At 35.7% G+C, this 21,710-nt stretch overlaps 2 protein-coding genes across 3 annotated transcripts; both read left to right on the top strand.

The window, feature by feature from the left end:
- The first annotated feature begins 7,115 nt into the window (after window positions 1-7,115).
- On the top strand, window positions 7,116-7,622 carry KRTAP19-5 (keratin associated protein 19-5). Its single transcript, XM_019019960.3, has one exon. The coding sequence runs from the start codon at window positions 7,167-7,169 to the stop codon at window positions 7,383-7,385; it is 219 nt and encodes a 72-aa protein (XP_018875505.1). The 5' UTR covers window positions 7,116-7,166; the 3' UTR covers window positions 7,386-7,622.
- A 4,502-nt stretch (window positions 7,623-12,124) lies between these two features.
- Window positions 12,125-17,772, top strand: LOC109024460 (keratin-associated protein 19-3). Of its 2 annotated transcripts, XM_031005245.2 has the most exons (2): window positions 12,125-12,209; window positions 17,430-17,765. In XM_031005245.2, exons 1-2 carry the CDS (start codon window positions 12,125-12,127, stop codon window positions 17,519-17,521), a joined length of 177 nt encoding a protein of 58 aa, XP_030861105.1. In that variant the 3' UTR covers window positions 17,522-17,765. The 2 variants fall into 2 exon arrangements, with proteins under 2 accessions (XP_030861105.1, XP_004062722.1); XM_004062674.4 differs by lacking the exon at window positions 12,125-12,209 and having other exon boundaries at window positions 17,220-17,772.
- Window positions 17,773-21,710: the final 3,938 nt, after the last annotated feature.

Below are 21,710 nucleotides of genomic sequence, written 5' to 3'. Positions count from 1 at the left end.
ATCATGAAAATGGTTGTGTTATAAAGTTACTAAAACTTTTTCAAATTAGGTGATTAAAATATATGTAGTATTAAAAATTTGTTTTAGTTAGTTTTTTTATGTCACAGTTCCTCTGTGGCATTCAATGATACGCTTTCTTTTTACAATCATCATCATCCTCATGACACTAAAGCTTTTTACAATTGCAAATGGAAAATAAACGGCTGGATATAATCAAGAAATGGGTCCCTCTGCACTTTGCAGCTTTAATTGATGACAGTCATCATTCATCCAAAAGACTTATTGTTTTGTTTTGTTTTGGTAAAGTAGATTTTAAATCAATTACCATTCACCAGAAAGCAATTCTTTCTTTTTTAAAAAATTTTACTTTAAGTTCCAGGATATATGTGCAGAATGTGCAGGATTATAACATAGGTATACATATGCCATAGTGGTTTGTGGCACCTATCAACCTGTCATCTAGGTCTTAAATCCCACATGCATTAGGTATTTGTCCTAATGCTATCCCTCCCCTTTCCTCTCACCCCCTGACAGGTCCCCGTGTGTGTTGCTTCCCTCCCTGTGTCCATGTGTTCTCATTGTTCAACCCCCACTTGTGAGTGAGAACAATGCAGTGTTTGGTTTTCTGCTCCTGTGTTAGTTTGCTGAGAATAATGGCTTTCGGCTTCATCCATGTCACTGGAAAGGACATGATCTCATTATTTTTTATGGCTGCATAATATTCCATGGTTTATATGTACCACATTTTCTTCATCCAGTCTATCATTGATAGGCATTTGGATTGGTTCCAAGTCTTTGGTATTAAATAGTGCTGCAATAAACATACGTGTGCATGTGTCTTTATAGTAGAATGATTTATAATCCTTTGGGTATATGCCCAGTAATGGGATTGCTGGGTCAAATGGTATTACTGGTTCTAGATCCTTCAGGAATCACCACACTGTTCTCCACAATGGTTGAAATAATTTACACTCCCAACAGTGTAAAAGTGTTCCTATTTCTCCACACTCTTGCCAGCATCTATTGTTTCCCGATTTTTTAATAATCGCCATTTTGACAGGTGTGAGGTGGTATCTCATAATGATTTTTATATGCATTTCTCTAATGATAAGTGATGATGAGCTTTTTTTCATATGTTTGTTGGCCGCATAAATGTCTTCTTTGGAGAAGTGTCTGTTCATATCCTTTGCCCACTTTTTGATGGGGTTGTTTGTTTTTTTCTCGTAAATTTGTTTAAGTTACTTGTAGATTATGGATATTAGACATTTGTCAGATAGGTAGATTGCAAAAACTTTCTCCCATTGCCTGTTTACTCTGATTCTAGTTTCTTTTGCTGTGAGGAAACTCTTTAGTTTAACTATAACCCGTTTGTCAAGTTTGGCTTTGGTTGCAATTGCTTTTGGTGTTTTAGTCATGAAGTTTTTGCCCATGCCTCTGTCCTGAATGGTATTGCCTAGGTTTCCTGCTAGGCAAATAACTTAGAAGCAAGAGCAAACCAATTCAAAAGCTACCAGAAGACAAGAAATAACTAAGATCAGAGCAGAACTGAAGGAGATAGAGACACAAAAATCCCATGAAAAAAATCAGTGAATCCAGGAGCTGGTTTTCTGAAAAAAAAATTAACAAATTAGATATTCCACTAGCTAGACTAATAAAGAAGAAAAGAGAGAAGAATCAAATCGACACAACAAAAAATGATAAAGGGGATATCACCACTGATCCCACATAAATACAAACTGCAATCAGAGAATACAATAAAAACCTCTACACAAATAAACTAAAAAATCTAGAAGAAATGGATATATTCCTGTACACACACACGCTCTCAAAACTTAACCAGGAAGAAGTTAAATCCCTGAAAAGACCAATAACAACTTCTGAAATTGCGGCAGTAATTAATAGTCTACCAACCAAAAAAAGCCCAGAACCAGATGGATTCACAGCCAAATTCTACAAGCGGTGCAGAGAGGAGCTGGTTCCATTCCTTCTGAAATTATTCCAAACAATAGAAAAAGAAAGACTCCTCCATAACTCATTTTATGAGGCCAGCAGCATCCCGATACCAAACCTGGCAGACACATAACAAAAAAAAAATTTCAGGCCAATATCCCTGATGAACATTGATGCAAAAATCCTCAATAAAATACTGGCAAACTGAATCTAGCAGCACATCAAAAAGCTTATCCATCATGATCAAGTCGGCTTCATCCATGGGATGCAAGGCTGGTTCACCATATGCAAATCAATAAACGTAATCCGTCACATAAACAGAACCAATGACAAAAACCACATGATTATCTCAATAGATGCAGAAAAAGCCTTCGATAAAATTCAACATCCCTTCATGTTAAAAACTCTTAACAAACTAGGTATTGATGGAACATATCTCAAAATAATAAGAGCTATTTGTGAGATACCCATAGCCAATATCATACTGAATGGACAAAAGCTGGAAGAATTCCCTTTGAAAACCAGACAAAACAAGGATGCCCTCTCTCACTGCTCCTATTTGACATAGTAGTGGAAGTTCTGGTCAGGGCAATCAGGCAAGATAAAGAAATAAAGGCTACTTAAATAGGAATAGAGGAAGTCAAATTGTCTGTCTTTGCAAATGACATGATTCTGTATTTAGAAAACCCCATCGTCTCAGCCCAAAAACTCCTTAAGCCGATAAGCAACTTTAGCAAAGTCTCAAGATCGAAAATCATTGTGCAAAAATCACAAGCATTCCTATACACCAATAACAGACAAGCAGAGAGCCAAATCGTAAATGAAATCCCATTCACAACTGCTACAAAATGAAGAAAATAGCTAGGAATACAACTTACAAGGGACGTGAAGGACCTCTTCAAGGAAAACTACAAACCGGTGCTCAAGGAAACAAGAGAGGACACAAAGAAATGGAAAAACATTCCATGCTCATGATAGGAAGTATCAACATCGTGAAAATAGCCATACTGCCCAAAGTAACTTATAGATTCAATGCTATTCCCATCAAGCTACCATTGACTTTCTCAGCAGAATTCGAAAAAAACTACTTTAAACTTCATATGGAACCAGAAATGAGCCTGCATAGCCAAGACAATCCTAAGCAAAAAGAACAAAGCTGGAGACATCACGCTACCTGACTTTAAATTATACTACAAGGCTACAGCAACCGAAATAGCATGGTACTGGTACCAAAACAGATATACACACCAATAGAACAAAACCCAGACCTCAGAAATAACACCACATATCTACAACCATCTGATCTTCAACAAACCTTACAAAAACAAGCAATGGGGAAAGGATTCCCTATTTAATAAATGATGCTTGGAAAACTGGCTAGCCATTTGCAGAAACTGAAACTGGACCCCTTCCTGGGGAAATTCAATAATATAAGGACAAAAGAAGTGAGAGCTGGACGAAACATTAGATTATTACAGATTGTACCGTGCTGCCCCCTATAGTACAGGTGAGGAAATGCCGAACAGTTAAGTGATGCCTAGAGTTAAAATCTAAGTGTCAGAATCAAGACCAGAAAGCAGTTCACCTGAACCTAATGCTCTAGTCCATCATTCTGAGTCTCTTTCACTGCATACTTCCAAATCTGAATGCCATCTGGAAAGTTCTTGTAATAATACTGTGGATGGTTTCAATTTTAGAGCAGAGTATATGGAGACTAATTTCATCTCTTAGATTAACTATGTTTTGTTGCTGTTTTTAAAATTTTTCTTGTTAACTTTTATTTTGTTATATATATAACACATTTCTGAATTGCTAACTTAGCTTTACTTGAAGGCAAAAACAGAACAAATAAGCTCAATTCTCAAGATTATTTATTTTTATGAGAAATACTTGGGTTTGTTTATGCAATGTAAAGATGAAATATGAACAAACAACTCAGACAAATCTTGTTATTTCTCTCTGTAGATGCTGTACCTTCACAGGGGAGGGCAAGGTAGATAAAGTTTGGTAATTTCATTAAAGGAATTTTGACCCTATAACTGAATTTCAGATGAAACTGCTCTATTCTCATACAGGTAAATATCCTCCTAGCCTGAGTAAAAGTATTAAAAATTTGCAGTTAAAAGAAAGATCAATATAATTATAACGAGAAAAAGCACTTGTGGCATTGCTGGTATAATTCAATATTAACATATTTTTGTAACTTACATTTTTATATATTATTGGTTTGTGTCTGAGTTAAACGAAGTCTTTGGAATTTATAACAAAAGCTTTCTTTCTTTCCAGGTAAAAGTTACTACTTATCCCAAGTAAGAACATATTTTCTTCTTCCTTATCCATTATCATAAAGTTATTAAGCATATATTCCAAAGTAAACTTCCTAAAAGTGAAAAGAAGGAGAAAATATAAAACATCATTGTTCTATCAACTTTGGGTCTAATCAACTTTGAGTCTAACAATCTCTTTCAGCATAAAACCAATATCACTACAAATGAATATATGTCTTCATTTTACAATGGATGCTTTCATTTTACTATTTGTTCACTTCGAAAAAAGGACAAAATATTTGTTCTATATATTTATATATAAAATATGTAGATTTATATTTTTTATTTTAGTATTAATCATTTACTGCTTACGATCATTAATTGGTCTTGTGGAAAATTACCACATAGTCTATTTCCTTAAAACATTCTAATTCTTATTTGGCTATTGAGGTTTTCCATTTATATCTTGTTTGGTTTTATATCTCAGATGTATGCATTGTTTATGCATCCCAAACAAAAATTAGCTATTAAACACTCTTACATTATCAGGCTGATTTATATGGACAAACTGTGATATCCTTAATATAGTTATTTGTGATTTTGAGTTATTTGTGATTTTATGGCTTCAAAAGGACTCACTGAGAACTCAGCTTATTGACTGTTTCAAGTACAGATGAGAAATAAGAATGAACCAATATTTGGATAAAAGAAATGTAGCAAATATTGGATTAAATCCTACTCTATAAATTGAAAGACTTATTGAGCTATTTTTCTGTCTTAAAAAGGTAGCTCACTAAGGCATAGTCAGGGTTGTGCACAGATTGTGGTTGCTGTGGTAGTTACTGTCAATTTACTTAGAATTTCTTCAATAAACAATTTTTAATTCCCTAGTCTGTTGCTTAGAAGAACTGAAGCATTCCTTTTAGGAAATTTATGTTTGATAAAATACTTATAAATCTCACAAAAACTCACCAGCATGTTCAAAGTCATGTAAATTAAATGAATTTTTAGTTGTCGAAGCCAAGAGACAGGTGCTGCATGGAGATTAATCAAGAGTAGGCTCAATGTTGTATCTGTTTCACTAACTCAACAAAGTCAGCTGAGGAACTCTATGAAGCCCAGGGCAAATTTCTTTACATATGTTTCTCTATTCTGTGCCATTTCACCATGGTGCCTTTATTTTGAAAACTTTGAAGACAATTTGAATTTTAGGATACCTTTTAAATTTCAGAAAGCCATAGGAGTTGGAGTACATTTTTAAAAACCCATCCCCTCAAGTATTTATCTGTTGAGTTACAAACAGTCTAATTTTACTCAAGACATTTTAAAATGTACAATTAAGTTGTTATTGACTATAGTCACCCTATTGTGCTATCAAATAGTAGGTCTTATTCATTATTTCTAAGTATTTTTGCTGGGGTGGGAGGTGAGGATGTTTAGTAAGTACAAAAATAGAAAGCTTTAAAAATGATATTTTAATGAACTATTAACAGATCAGTAGGCAGTGGTTAGAAATTACCTCAGAATAAATGAGTACAGGATAGACATAGAAGAACATCAGAATCACGCCTGTAATCCTAGCACTTTGGGGGGCCGAGGCGGGCAGATCACGAGATCAGGAGATCAAGACCATTCTGGCTAACATGGTGAAACCCCGTCTGTACTAAAAATCCAAAAAAAATAGCCAGGCGTGATGGCGGGCACCTGTAGTCCCAGCTACTGGGGAGGTTGAGGCAGGAGAATGGCGTGAACCCGGGAGGCGGAGCTTGTAGTAAGCCGAGATGGTGCCACTGCACTCCAGACTGGGCGACAGAGCGAGACTCCGTCTCAAAAAACAAACAAACAAAAAAATCAGGAAAGATGTTACAATGAATACAAAGAGGAGATAGAAAAAAAAAAGCCTTGAGATAAGTCGATGGAAGACAGAGGGCATTGGGGAAATGTATGCAATAAACTTCTACCTGGCTGTTTCTATAGACATTGAGAAAATGGGAAGAAGAATAAAAGCTGAAATGAGAAAGGAAATAGAGGTCATATATACACTACTGAAAAAGGATAAAGAAGGAAAGTAATTGACTGGAATGTGCAAAACAGAGGCAGACGCAATCTGCAATTTTACCAGGACTTTGAATAAAACCAATTATAAAGGAGAGTTTCAGGACTTGAATGGAAAACTAAAGTGCTACTCTGATAAGTCTGCGTAGGAGATGGATTTTGTGCCCTCAATTTCTGAAATTGATTCTTATGTATTTTGCAACCAAAAGGTTCTGAAGCTGGTGTGCAAAGTCAAAAATAGTATAAATGTTATTGTGAATAAAATGCTAAAAATCAGCATACACTCTCTTTTTTTGAGTCCTTTGGCGATTGTACACAGCGGGGCATTAAAATCATTTTGATTTCAAATGTTTTCCTGTATTGTGCATATAGGCACTTTCTGAAGACCTCACCTTGATAAATAAGTTTGCTTTTTAAAACTACAGATTTAACATCTGTAAATTGAAAAAACAGCTGTAAATTTAGTTGAATATGAAGTTATCAGTTTGGAAGATGACGGGCAAAGGAAATTATTCATTATAAAACGAATACCATAAAGTGTAGATGATGTAATACACCTGGTAATAGGCAATTCTGTTGAGCATTTGGAATGTGCATATTTTGAACAGTAAGCCATTTCTTTTCATAAAAGCAAAGCAGTAAGTTCAATCGTGTCCTGAATAAGACATTAAGTAAGCTGAAATATTTTAATGAGAATGAGGGCCTCTCCCTACATCAGAAGACAATAGATAAATGCGTTGTAACATCAAACGTAATACAAATAACTATAGCAAGGACGGTATACAGATGACTCATCACACGCTCTGACCGGGGTATATAAGCCTCCTACACATGCTGGTGTTCACACTCAGGATCTTGCCTTGAGCAGCATACCAGCTCACCACTCCTGACACCATGAACTACTACGGCAACTACTATGGAGGCCTGGGCTACGGCTACGGAGGCTTCGATGACCTGGGCTATGGCTATGGCTGTGGATGTGGCAGCTTCCGCAGACTGGGCTATGGCGGTGGCTACGGAGGCTACGGATACGGCTCTGGCTTCGGAGGCTATGGATACCGCAGCTGCCGCCCATCATGCTATGGAGGATATGGATTCTCTGGATTTTATTGAAATCCTTCCCTGACAACCTAACATGAGAGGACATAAGAAGATCACCCAAACCTGACTGCAATAACAAACGAGGTCACCCTGGATCAAGCCAAGATCAAGAGCAGTTAGCATCTAAGAGGTTTAAGAATACCTATCATTCCATAATTCTTTGCTTTATGTCTCTGGATGTGTCTTACTTGTACCTTTATAACTGTGGGGTTTCTCTGTTCCTTTTAGAATAAATTATGCTAACTGAAAGCAAATACATGACTTTTGTTTTTTGCTTGACTCAAAATGGCAAAGTGGTTATTTGTAATTATATCCAGTGAAAAAAGAACAAACTACTATACATATAGAAGTATATTATATATAACAAAATAATTTTGTATATACATGCACCTATCTATATAGCTGTATGTATGTGTGTGCATGTATATATTCACATTCAAAGGTCACAGTTGACCCTTGAATAATGTAGGGGTTAGCGGTACTGACTCCCCCATGCAGTTGAAAATCCACATATAACTTTTGACTCTCCAGAAACCTAACTACTGGTAGCCAATTGTTGACTGGAAGCCTCGCTGATAACATAAACAGTTGATTAACACATATTTTGTATTTTATATGCATTATATACTGTATTCTTACAATAAAATAAATAAGAGAAAAGAAAATGTTATGAAAATAATAAGGAAGAGAATTTATATTTACTGTTTGTCAGGTGGAAGCGACTCATCATAAAGGTCTTTATCCTCACATTGAATAGGCTGAGGAGGAGGAGGAATGGGGACAATGGTCTTGCTATCTCAGGAGTGGCAGAGGTAGAACAAAATCTCAGTATGAGTGGATTCACTCAGTCCAAGCCCGTTTTGTCCAAAGGTAAACTGTACATGCAAAAATGAAAACCATAACACTCAATCAAAAAGAAGCCTTTTTCTTTGGAACACTGCGCCATATTGACCATATCTTTTTCATTTCAATGCTTTCAGTGAGATCATGTTAGTGTTTAAATTCAGCCCTGAAATACCAACTTCATAAACTTTCACATTTAAATGGAGACCAACATGAAGAGTATGTATTTCTATAGTTTGTTCAAAATGTATGTTTATATGGCCCCTTTAATGGTAAGAAAAGTGCTGATAAAACAAGGTATATATCTGAATATACACTGAAAAAGAACTTCTTTTTGTGACTTTTTTTTTTTTTTTTTTTTGAGATGGAGTCTTGCTCTGTCACCCAGGCTGGAGTGCAGTGGTGCAATCTCGGCTCACTGCAAGCTCCACCTCCCAGGTTCACGCCATTCTCCTGCCTCAGCCTCCCAAGTAGCTGGGATTACAGGCACCCGCCACCACGCCTGGCCAATTTTTTGTATTTTTAGTAGAGAAGGGGTTTCACCGTGTTAGCCAGGATGGTCTCAATCGCCTGACCTGGTGAACTGCCCGCCTCAACCTCCCAAAGTGCTGGGTTGACAGGCATGAGCCACCACCGCACCCAGCCCTTTTGTGACTTTCTATCATGTTTTATTCCTGGTCCATCGTGGTGTGACACGAAGTTGTACTTTCATATTATCAGCACATTTATATTTTGCAACACACCTAGGAAATATAGAAATCGTTGCCATCACTTGTGAAGTAATTCATATTAAGGCTGTGACTGACCTGAAGCTTTATACACTCTAGCCAAGTCTCTTTTAACCTTTAACAAGCAAATGTGGGCCTTTTCGTGTTGGTATTTCAGATAAGTATCTTGCCCATGAAAAATATGCAATAACATATTATTATGTTTCAAGAATAATATATTTCAGTACTGAAATAAAAGTGAATGTCTTTAGTTGGAGTCAAGCAAATTCAAAAATGCCAGGAAAATAATATAAAAGAACTGTGGAGCGTGCAGGGGAACTACTATAAAGTTTTCCCAGTGCTTACCCTAATACCATCTTGAACGGGAAAAGATCTCCAAAAAGTGAAATCATTTGCTAAGGATCAAAAATGGCATGACAAGGACAGCCCAGACCAGAACCCAGTTTTACTGAGTATCAGGCATTCTACTTCCCCATGCTCACTGTTCCATTCGTTTTTTACTTCTCTTCTTGTGTGTTGTCACATGAAGCATCTTGAAGGCTCTGTTCACGTGCATCTGAAGAGTTTAATTATCATGGCCAAATGACCACCTCTATTTAATTTCATTTGTAAACACTCTGTTGTAGAATCTTGAACTTAGCAATTTCTAATGTAGCTTTATCTGTGTAAAAAGAACTTGTTAATAGTGAAAATCCAATATTTTAATATTTAAAAGAAATCATAACGCATTTGAAAAACTCTGGCTTGTTTACTGAACTTATGGATGGATTTGCTTAGCTAGATGCTATGACCAATTCTTTCATTCAATTCAAGTGAGATGTTGCAGTTTTGCCATAAATAGATCTCGGTAAAAATATCTTAGTGTCTCCATTGCAGGGCTGTACTATTTAGTTTTACTGAGTATGACAGAATTTCACATGAAAACTTTTTACTCCCTAAGTGGTCAATGGCATCACAGTCTGAAGAAAGGCTATCTATGTCAAAAGAAGAACAATTAATATAACCGTTTAGAGAAAGTACCACTTTTAATTTAATGCAATTTTATCATATTATTACATCTCTAGTTGTTAGATTGTATTGATTTGTGTTGAAATTAAAAGAATACCTTCAGAATACATTTCCTACCAAGGAAAAGCTGTCACCTGGTCTAGAGAAAATGCATCGTAGGATCATTAGCCCCGCAACTGAGCAAAGATCTGACAGAGAAAAATAGGCAGCGTGATAACATTAAACCTGTTTATTTGTGATTTTATAGCTTCCAACTGAAATAATGAGAATTTAATATTCAAATTAGTCACTATCTTTTGATTTAGGATACTCCATAAAAATGGAACAGGTTCTGAAAAGACAAGACAAAGAAATTAAGAATAAGATGTGAGGTAATCAAAAGTTTCTCAATTAGGACAAAAAAGCATTAAACATAAAATACAAATATTAAAAAATTTTATCTGATATTAAGATAATCTATTTACATATAAACATTAATTGAAAGTGAAAAAACAAACCACATGCTGGGAGAAAATATTTTCAAAACCAGACTTTTACAAAATACCTGTATCCAAGTATGTAAAAAGCTCCCACAAATCAGTGCTAGAATATAACAAACCCACTTAAAAATGGATGAAATACATGAGCAGGTACTTTTAAAAAGAGAATATCTAAATGGCCAATACACATATAAAATGGTGGTCAGTATCATAACTCATCAGGCAAAAACTAAATTAAATCAATACTTGGATATTACTAAATGCCCACAAGAATAGTCAAAATTAAAGTCTAAAAATGACAAGCATTATCAAATATATGGAACAACTAGTATTTTCTTACATTGCTCATGAGACTATACATTTCTACATTGCTGATGAGACTGTAAATTTAGAATACTATTGACAAGATCTTTTGAAGCTGGTGTTAAAAACTGGAAAGAAGATTATCTCTAGGGAATGATATTTGCCATAATGGAACAATGGAAACATTCTGGAGATTAGAGTGTGCTTGGTGTAGGTAGTGTATGCACATATGCAAAAATTCATCAAATTCATCACACACACACACACACACACACACACACACACCTTTTTCTTCTCAGGAAGTACCATGCTAGTCCACTAAGTTGTTAAATGTTTATTAAGGTATAGGATATATAAAAAGATAATTTAAATCTAAGGGCTCTTTGAAATTCAATAAGATACCATTAACATTAGAAATGTTTTCAGAATCTCCAAAATGTAGGTATAATATTACAAGATAACAGGCAGAAGAAATAACTAAGGGTGCAAGTCCTCAGTTGACTCCAAGAATTTAGTCACATACAGCCACAGGTGACCCCAAATATTGTTAATTCAGCTGTGCCCTTAATTTCAACTTTGAGCTTTTAAGTTCTTTTTAACCTTATACGATCTCAAATACAGTGATCAGTTATTTTTAGTCTTATAAGTAATTTCCAAATGTTGTGCTTTCACAACTGAATTTGCATGCCTCTTTGCAATAATTACCTTGTAGTAACAACACAATACATAAATGCTGAAAGGATGAATAAATTCTAAAGTCTATGCTTCTCAAAGGCATGAGTAATTCTCTGGCTACATCTGAACAATAGGGATATAAAGATGAAATGAAGGCTGGGTGAGGTGGCTTATGCCTCTAATCTCAGCACTTTGGGGGTTGAGGGAGGAGGGTCACTTGAGCCCAGTAGCTTGAGACCAGTCTGGGCAAAATAAAGAAGACAAAGAAATGAGCTCCAATAGCATCTGACTTTAGAGGAACATATAACCTTCATTTAATTTCATTTGTAATACGCAATATGTCTAGCTATGAAGAAATCTATTTAGGATCTGGTATGCCAAGACTTTAGATACAGCAATTTCTTCTCATTAAGTGGTGTGATAACTTTTAAGGGCCACTCCAATTCAGCAACAAAGCAAACTCAAACAATTTAACGATTGTGAGGGCCTCTCCTTGTGCCAGGGAAAAATGAATGACTTGTGTTAAGTAACTAATTTAAAACACACACACAGACACACACACAACAAACAAACAAACAAAAAACAAAAAAAAACAGGTACACATGTGACTCATCACATGCTCTTATCAGGGTATATAAGCCTCCCTCTACACGTGCTGCCATTCACACTTAGGATCTTGCCTTGAGCAGCCAAACAACTCACCACTCCTGACACCATGAGCTACTATGGCAGCTATTACAGAGGCCTGGGCTATGGCTGTGGAGGCTTTGGTGGCCTAGGCTATGGCTATGGCTGTGGATGTGGCAGCTTCCGCAGACTGGGCTATGGCTGTGGCTTTGGAGGCAATGGATATGGCTGCCGCCACCCATCATGCTATGGAGGATATGGATTCTCTCAATTCTACTGAAATCCTACCCTGAGGACACAATATCAGAGGTCATAAGAAGATCATTCAATTTAACCAAATATTGAGTCAAACAAGGGCACACTAGATCAATCCAAGATTAAAAAAAATAGCATCTAAGATGTTAGGAATATTTATTATGTTATAATTGCCTATATCGTGTCTACTGGCATCCACTACCTATACTTTCCTAACTGTGTAATTGCTTAGTTCCCTTTGCAATAAATTGTCTCAATTTGAAATGGCACACATGGCTTCTGTTTATTTCTTTGTCTATTTGTTTAAATGCTGACTCCTAATTCCATTGCATATTTCTTTTCTTGATGCTTCCCAATAATCTTAAAATTCTGGTCTTATATTCGTGTAACAATCACAGCTGAGTTTTGAAGATTAGTCTACTTTTCACAGTATATGCCTCTTTTTATTTAAGATTTTGATGAATCTTGAACCTCTTAATTTCTAGCATATCTAGATCTAAATAAAAGTTATTAGTAAGTAATGATAAATTCAAATGGTATAAAAAATTAAGAAGCATTAGAAAGACTCAGACTTGTTTACTAAACATAAAAATAGGTTTATACAGCCAGCTAGTAAGATCCACACTTTCAGTGAGACTAGTCAGAGTACATAACACTCTCCATGGACTGGGTCAATTGATTCCATTTGAGGACTACACTACTTAGTTTGACAGAATATGATAATAGCTCTTCCATTTTCCTGATTGTTAGTGGCATTTTCTCACAATACAGGTAAAGGCCTTCTGTAGCTAAGAACAAGTATAATAATCAATTTAACTACTTAGAAAAGGCATTTGATACTTCTAGTACACTGTGGTATGATCAAATTATTAGAATTTGAATTTATTGATTTTATGGATCACTGAAGGATTTAAAATAAGTATTCCAGAATATCTTTACTTTCAGCGAATAGCTTTGCTTTTCTTAGGAAGAATACATTACAACAATACCATAAGCCCCAAAACAGATGCATATTTGGTAGACTTAAATAGGCAGTATCTGAAACCTGTTTATTTGCGATTATGTTGCTTTAGCCTGAGTTAACAAAAGTGTAATATTCAAATCATCAACTGCCTTTAAAAAAATCACAAAAATAGAAAAATTTTAAAGAAAACAGACAAAAGTTTTAAATAACAATGTGAGAGGTAGTCAAAATTTTTTAAATTAGGACCAAAAACATTAAACATAAAACAAAAAGATTTTAAAATGGGAGTTTACTATATTATTGCATTTTATTTATGTACAGACACCATTTTAAGATGAAAAAAATCTACATAGTGAATGAAAATATTTTTAATACATAAATCTGAAAAAAAACCTGTGCCCAAATATGTAAAGATCACCTGAGAATCAATAATAAAATATCACTAGCTCAATCAAAAGTGAACAAAATACTTCAACGGTTACTTAAAAAAAAATCTAAATGGCCTATAAGCATATGTAAAGTTGTTGAATATCATTATTAATCAAATAAAACCATATTAAAACAATAATCAGGTATCATTATGTATTCACAAAAATAGTCAATTTTTTAAAGAGTTTGCAAGTGATCAGTGTAGGTAAGGATGTGAAGCAACTGGAACTCTCATACGTCCCTGTTGGTACAGTAAATTTAACAACTGGTAAATGTAATAACTGTATCTTGAGATTGGTAGAATCTGTGGAAGTTAAATATATATTATATAATATATAACTGTTATTTATGATATATCATGTATAAAATAAGTATAGATATGATATAAATTAGCAATTCCTATCCCAGCTATAAGAAAGGTATAGGAAAGCCTAGGTCTAAAAATAAGGATATTAGCCGGGTTTGGTGGCTCACTCCTATAATCTCAGCACTTTGGGAGGCTGAGGTGGGTGGATCACTTGAGGTAAGGGGTTTGAGACCAGCCTGGCCAACATGGTGAAGCCCTGTTCTACTAAAAATACAAAATTATTTTGTATTTGGGCATGGTGATGCACACCTGAAGTCCCAGCCACTCAGGAGGCAGAGGCAGGAGGATCGCTTGAACCTGGCAGACAGAGGTTGCAATGAGCCGAGATAACGCCACTGCACTCCAGCCTGCATGACAGAGTGAGACTCCCTCTCAAAAAAAAAAAAAAAAAAAAAAAGAAAGAAGAAAAGAATCTTTATAAAAAGGTACAAAACAGCTTTCTTTTCTTTTCTTTTCTTTTTTGAGATGGAGTCTTGCTCTGTCGCCCAGGCTGGAGTGCAATGGCGCGATCTCTGCTCACTCCAAGCTCCGCCTCCCGGGTTCAAGCGATTCTCCTGCTTCAGCCTCCCGAGTAGCTGGGAATACAGGTACCCTCCACCACTCCCGGCTAATTTTTTGTATTTTTAGTAGAGACGGGGTTTCACCATGTTAGCCAGGATAGTCTCGATCTCCTGACCTCGTGATCCGCCCGCCTCGGCCTCCAAAAGTGCTGGGATTACAGGCGTGAGCCACCGCGCCTGGCCAACAGCTTTCTTTATTCACTCTAGCAATAAAATACCAAACCAAACCAAAACTGAAACCACTAAACTCCTCAAATATAGGCCTACCAGAGCAGAATCATAAATCAGTTGTGCTCTATTCATGTAGTAGACTACTTTTCAGAAATTAAAACAACAAAATTCACATTACATACGACAGAGATCTACCTAATAGTGACACACAGAAGAATTGGGGATGGAAATGGGAAGTTTCAGTATACTACATGAGACCACCTAAGTGAAGTACAGAACAAGAAAGCCTTATGTAGGATGTTAATTGTTACTCTACAAGGAATAATATTGACTGGTAGAGTCAAGCGCCAGACTTTGGGAATTAGAGTGTGCTTGTTATAGGTGGTCTATAAATATAAGAAAAATATCACCAACTTGTATACTTAAGATTTAAGTATTTTTAAATATGCCTTAAACAACAGCAACAAAAAGCAAATGAAATGATAGGTTATTTGTTCCTCTAAAGAAAGAAAGCTATTTGAGGTAATTTCTCTTTTAAATTCTTATTGTGGGATACATTCACAGTATTGTTCATTTCTATGAGATGTAAGATTTTTACCTGTAAGAACTTTAGAATTCATTCATCTATTCAACACTTATATATTGAGTTTCTATTGCATGCTGGTCATTGAACTGCAGCCAGCAAATCTATCTGGAGAAATGCACAATTTGAAAATTGCTTATAAACTCATCAAAAGCTGAACAGTATATTCAAAGTAATAAAAATTCAACAAGAAATTGTATATTTAAGCTTAAAGTTAAGGGCATATGTGGGTGGGGTTTGGGGTCAGCCTTGGGTCTAGGTGACTAAATTCTTAGAGTCAGCTGAGGTACTCTTTGTCTTTAATTATTATTTTCTTCATCCTGTCTTTTTATATTATACATATTTTTAGGGGATTCCTAAGACATTCACAATGCTAACAGTCTCTTACTGAATTCCCCAGGGTCTTTGGCGATGGCATCTATTTTTAACATCTAACACTTTAATAAATACCTAACATCTTAGTAAAGATTAGTTAGCTATTTTCTTTTAGGAAAAAAAAGAAACACACAATAGGTAAAGGTAACATAAAGGCAAAAATATCTGAAAAATCGAAGATTTTATTTATATATATATGAATTTAAGTAAGTATTAAATGAAAATGGATGGGAGGCAAAAAGAATTGCATGTATTTCACCATCTCACCTAGTCCCAGACCCTAATGGGAACTGAAAGAATATATTGAAAAGAAGAGGCTGGGCGCGGTGGCTCACGCCTGTAATCCCAGCACTGTGGGAGGCCGAGACTGGTGGATCACGAGGTCAGGAGATCGAGACCTTCCTGGCTAACATGGTGAAACCCCGTCTCTACTAAAAATACAAAAAAAATTAGCTGGGCGTGGTGGCGGGCGCCTGTAGTCCCAGCTAATCCGGAGGCTGAGGCCGGAGAATGGAGTGAACCCGGGTGGCGGAGCTTGCAGTGAGCCGAGACAGTGCCACTGCACTCCAGCCTGGGCGAAAGAGCGAGATTCTGTCTCAAAAAAAAAAAAAAGAAAAGAAAAGAAAAGAAAAGAGGATAATTGTGTGGATTAGGAAAAAGGAATGAATGGGAGGAGGGCAATACAATCTGTATTTTTGGTAGCACCTTGGATGTCTAATATGCCAGTAAGGGAGTTGGGATGTGAAAACAATTTTCAACAGTTTGTAAAGCTGCTTAGGAAATAGATTTTTGATTACTGTGATTTGACTTTAATGTTTGAGCAATATACTGTTGTGTTGTTAAATCAAAATGGTTTTTATTTTTTAAACTAGTAAAACCAAAAAAAGAGAATATTGGTTATGATGGCCAATGTTCTAGAGTAATAGAAGAATGATGGCTTTATTTTAACTTTTTTTAACCCCATGAAGTTCTTTACTGTTAGGCATAGCAGGTGAGCAGATGGCTCCAGTCTTTCAAATGTTTGCTTCCCTTTAAAAAGGGACCTCACCTGAGGTAACAGATACCTCTGAAAGAATATAATAGATTTCAGAGCATTGAATTTGACCAAAGTCTGTTATTTAATTATAAATGAAGCAAAACAATTCGAGGAAAGCCAGAGATGAAGCAATATTTAATTTCAAAACATAGCATTACCAACTATGTAATGCAATATGCCTACGAAGAAGTCTATTTAAGGTCTGGTATGCATAGACTTTGAAGCTACAGCAATTTCTTCTCATAAAAATGATGCAATATGTTAAAGGGACAGCATGAAAAGACAGCAATGCAAGCTCAAACACTTTAATGAGTTTGAGGGCCTCTTCAGATGTCAGGATTGGGTCAGGTAAGTGTAACATATACAACTACACTAAAATAGGCAGCAAGTGTTTTGTTACGTGATGTGTCAGGGTATATAAGCATGCTTGCACAGATGTCAACATTCACACTCAGGACCTTGCCTTGAGCAGCAAACCAAACTCACTACCCCTGACACCATGAGCTACTACGGCAGCTACTACGGAGGCCTGGGCTATGGCTGTGGAGGCTTCGGTGGCCTGGGCTATGGCTATGGCTGTGGATGTGGCAGCTTCCGCAGACTGGGTTCTGGCTGTGGCTATGGAGGCTACGGATATGGCTCTGGCTTCGGAGGCTATGGATATGGCTCTGGCTTCGGAGGCTACGGATATGGCTGCTACCGCCCATCATACTATGGAGGATATGGATTCTCTGGATTCTATTAAACTACTGCCCCAGCAACACAATGTGTGAAATTATAAGAGGACTTTCCCAGAGCTGACTTCAATCATTGGACAACAAAGATCATGCTGGAGCTATTTGCACAAAAGAATTTAACATCTCAGAATTTCAGGCAATTTTTTTTCTCTGTATACCCACATCTCTATCATAATCCTAGTATTCTCTACTTTTGCTTTTAAAACTGATTGAATTATCTGTGTATCTTCCAATAAAACATTCTATTTTCAAAACACAATATGGTTCTGTTTTGTTCATGAAACTCAATTATACGTAAGTGATGATGTCAATGAGAGAAGCTATCTCCTTGGTTGAGAATCTATGTTTTTTCATATACTTCATAAACATGCATGCAGATAGATAAATACATTGATAGCTCCAAAGAAGAATAATTCTAGATTGAAATGAAAAGAACTGCAAAATGGTTAGTAATCTGATATTTTTCAACATTTTGCTCTTATTTAGATAGTATTCAGATTTAAGTCAACAACAAAAAGGAATACCTACTTAACATGTCTTTATATTTATATATCAAGCATATATGTTTTATTTAATTCAGATCACATTTGTCAACTCACTCTGAATGTGTAATGAATTCTTCTATCCATTCAAAATTTCTTTCTTTTTATTGTAAGAGCAAGCAAATGGTGACAGATCAAATGATATTTCTAGGTTAATTATGAAAGTATATTTTCTTTCCAAGAATTATTGTATTTGGTATAACCTCACCCTATCATACTCTTCTGTCCATTAATTTATTTGACATTTTCATTGAACAACTGATGTACGTAACTATTAAATTAGTATAGAATTTTTTTCACACTGGATTAACATATTTAACTCAAAATATTTTAGATAATTTTTTCAGCTAGCTTTTCTATTATCTTACTTGGTCTTCACGGTATGATATGGCAAAGTCATGGCATGATATAGCAAAGTTATGATTTGGCCAGTAGAAAACTTTATTTTCATTATTTCACACACCAACACAGGATCTGAGTTTCACAATTAACTCATGATCTTCCTGGAAAAATATCCCCAAAATAGCATAACAGAGAAATAATTGTGCAACTCATTGAGTCCACTGAATTAAGAGAAAAAAATTGAAAAATAAACATTTCTCAGTTTCCAAAGTTAATCGCTATCCAAAAGATACTATAATTGTCCTACTTTTTAATTAGGAAAAAAAGCAGAAGTATTTGATTGTTTTGGTTCATATCTTTCACAGCATTATATGATCATATATATGCATGTATATATATGTGTGTATTTGTGTATCACAATGAGGTATATCTTATTATTTTGTTATTTGAAAATACATAAGAAAAGTAGGGCATATTTTATTAAATAATATTTTATTTGTAATAAATAATAAAATTTGCCTTTAATTTGTAAAATCTATTGGATGATATTTCTCTTGGAGATGGTTATATGCATTGGAAATAGCAATGTACATTAGCCTTTCATGAGGGTTAGAAAATCTTGCAGGTTTACCCAAGAATTCATGAGATTATTAAAGTAGTTAGACTTACTTATTATTGTTTGTCTTCAACAACTACTCATTGAGAATTTAAACATTGTCCAGTTTTCTTTTTCAGAACGAAAATAAAGGTGGAATTAATTTTGATAAAGGAGAAAACAACCATGGCAAATATTGAGTTAAATATTCATTTAAAACCTGAAAGCCATTTTGAGTGCATATTCCACCTTAGATATGCACTACATGTTGAGGCAGGCAAAATTCATTCTTTCATTTATCCAACAAATTTTTTGGAAGAGTAGTGAACAAATCAAGTTGAGAAAACGCATTATCAAAAATGTTGCTTATAGACCTCAAAACAAAGCAAAACAGAAAACAAAACAACAAAAAATACCCTTGGCAAAATGTTTAAAGTCTTGTAAAGCAAAGTATTGCTTAAAGACCCAAATCCAATATATGGTCATATTCTGGTGGAGCTAAACTTGGGATTGATTTACTATCTTCCTAGAGTAAGCACAGAAAATCTGTGGAGCATGGCCAGCCCTCCTCACATCCTTGCTTCCTATCTCAGTTATTTCACCACTGCACATTTGCATTTGAGATTTTCAAGGCATCAGAATTTTAAGAGACTGTTAGATATATTATATGACTCTAAGAGTCATATAAAATATTGTTAAAAATTTATAACCTTAATAAATAAATAATGTCTTATGTTTGCTGGTTGAGAGAAAGTAGGAAGATGAGGCACACAGAATTGGAAAAGAAAACATAAGGACAAAAATATTGTGATAAAATTAAATATATGGGTAGAAGGGTAAAATACTGATTGGAAAAAAATGGATAAGAACAAATACCTACTTGGCACTAGTACATATTGGGAATGAATGCAGCATAAAATGAAAAGGTTTGATAAAGAGAACTGATATATACATAGTGAGGAAGAGTAGGAAGTGGAAGAAAAGTGGTATCTGTAAAGCATGAAGCCAAGCTCATCTGAGTTTCTAGGTAATACTTTATTTAGAGCCAGTTCTGGAAAATTGTATAACGATAAGAATAGACTTGATTGTTTTCATGTTCGTGTGTGTGTGTGTGTGTGTGTGTGTGTGTGTATGTGTCTGTTTTAGACAGTTTCACTCTGTTACCCAGGCTGGAGCTCAGTGGCATGATCATGGCTCACTGCAGCATTGACCTCCCAGGGATCAAACAATCCTCCTGCCTTTGCCTCCCGAGTAGCTGGAACCACAGGTGTGCACCTCACACCTGGCTATTTTTTAATTTTTTGGTGGAGACAAGGTCTCCCTATGTTGCCCAGGCTACTCTCAAACTCCTGGTGATATAGTTTGGCCATGTCCCCATCCGAATCTCAACTTGAATTGTATCTCCCAGAATTCCCATGTGTTCTGGGAGGGATCCAAGTGGAAGTAATTGAATCATGAGGGCTGGTCTTTCCCTTGTTATTCTCATGATAGTGAGTAAGTCTCATGAGATCCGATGGGTTTATCAGGGGTTTCCGCTTTTGCTTCTTTCTCATTTTCTCTTGCCGCCACCATGTAAGAAGAACATTTCACCTCCTGCCATGATTCTGAGGCCTCCAGAGCCATGTGGAACTGTAAGTCCAATTAAACCTATTTTTCTTCCCAGTCTCAGGTGTGTCTTTATCAGCAGTGTGAAAACAAACTAATATACCTGATCTCAAGTGATCTTCTCACCTTGGCCTCCAGAATTACAGGGGTGAGCCACTGTACCCCACCTGAAGAGAATGTTTTTGAACTGCTGTTCAGGCTGGTGTAAAGCTGAGTTTATTCTCTTGGATAATATATCAGTTTCTGGAATAAATTTTGTTACATTGATAAGCCAAAACAACGTTTTGCAAGCTGATATAGAAAATTAAAGTAGTTTTATATTATGTCTACATACATATTTTCCATTACTTTGTGTTTACCACAGCTGATAAGAAAATTTATTTATTCAAAAAGTTCCTTTTCTTTTGAAGGAGGAATAGCCTTAATTTCTCAACCCAATAAAAATATTTGATATTTGAAGGCTTTACTAGATTTAAAAGTTTTAAACTTGATCGATTTATTTGAATCTAGGTGGAGGTAAAATAGAACAATCTAAGGAATGGTGTAAAAATGAGAAATGAGAAAAAATTTAATAAAAACACTGTCAAATACAAATAATTCAATATGCTTAGTGATGAAGAATTTAGGATTTTTTTAAAATTGTGTAACTTTGAAGATGCAGACTATTTTGTCATTAAAAAGAATGTATCAGCTGGGCGCAGTGGCGCAAGCCTGTAATGCCAGCACTTTGGGAGGCCAAGGTGTGTGGATCACCTGAAGTCAGGAGTTCGAGACCAGCCTGGCCAACATGGTGAAACCCTGTCTCTACTAAAAATATAAAAATTAGCTGAGAGTGGTGGCAGGCACCTGTAATCCCAGCTACTCAGGAGGCTGGGGCAGGAGAATCACTTGAACCCAGGAGGTGGAGTTTATAGTGAGCTGAAATCACAACATTGCACTCCAGCGTGGGTGACAAGAGCAAGACTCCATCTTAAAAAAAAATGTAATAAGTTCAAGGGCATTCTAACCATGCAGCTAAGCCAGCTCAAAGATTTTAATGAGTTTGTGTCGCTCCTTGTGCTAACAAACTGATTATTTGTATAGAGTAGATAAATAAATTGGGATGCTGCAAAA

The sequence above is a fragment of the Gorilla gorilla genome, chromosome 22 (genome assembly GCF_029281585.2).
Source record: "Gorilla gorilla gorilla isolate KB3781 chromosome 22, NHGRI_mGorGor1-v2.1_pri, whole genome shotgun sequence".
In the NCBI taxonomy this organism is placed as follows: domain Eukaryota; kingdom Metazoa; phylum Chordata; class Mammalia; order Primates; family Hominidae; genus Gorilla; species Gorilla gorilla.
This window is presented reverse-complemented; position numbering and strand designations above follow the sequence as displayed.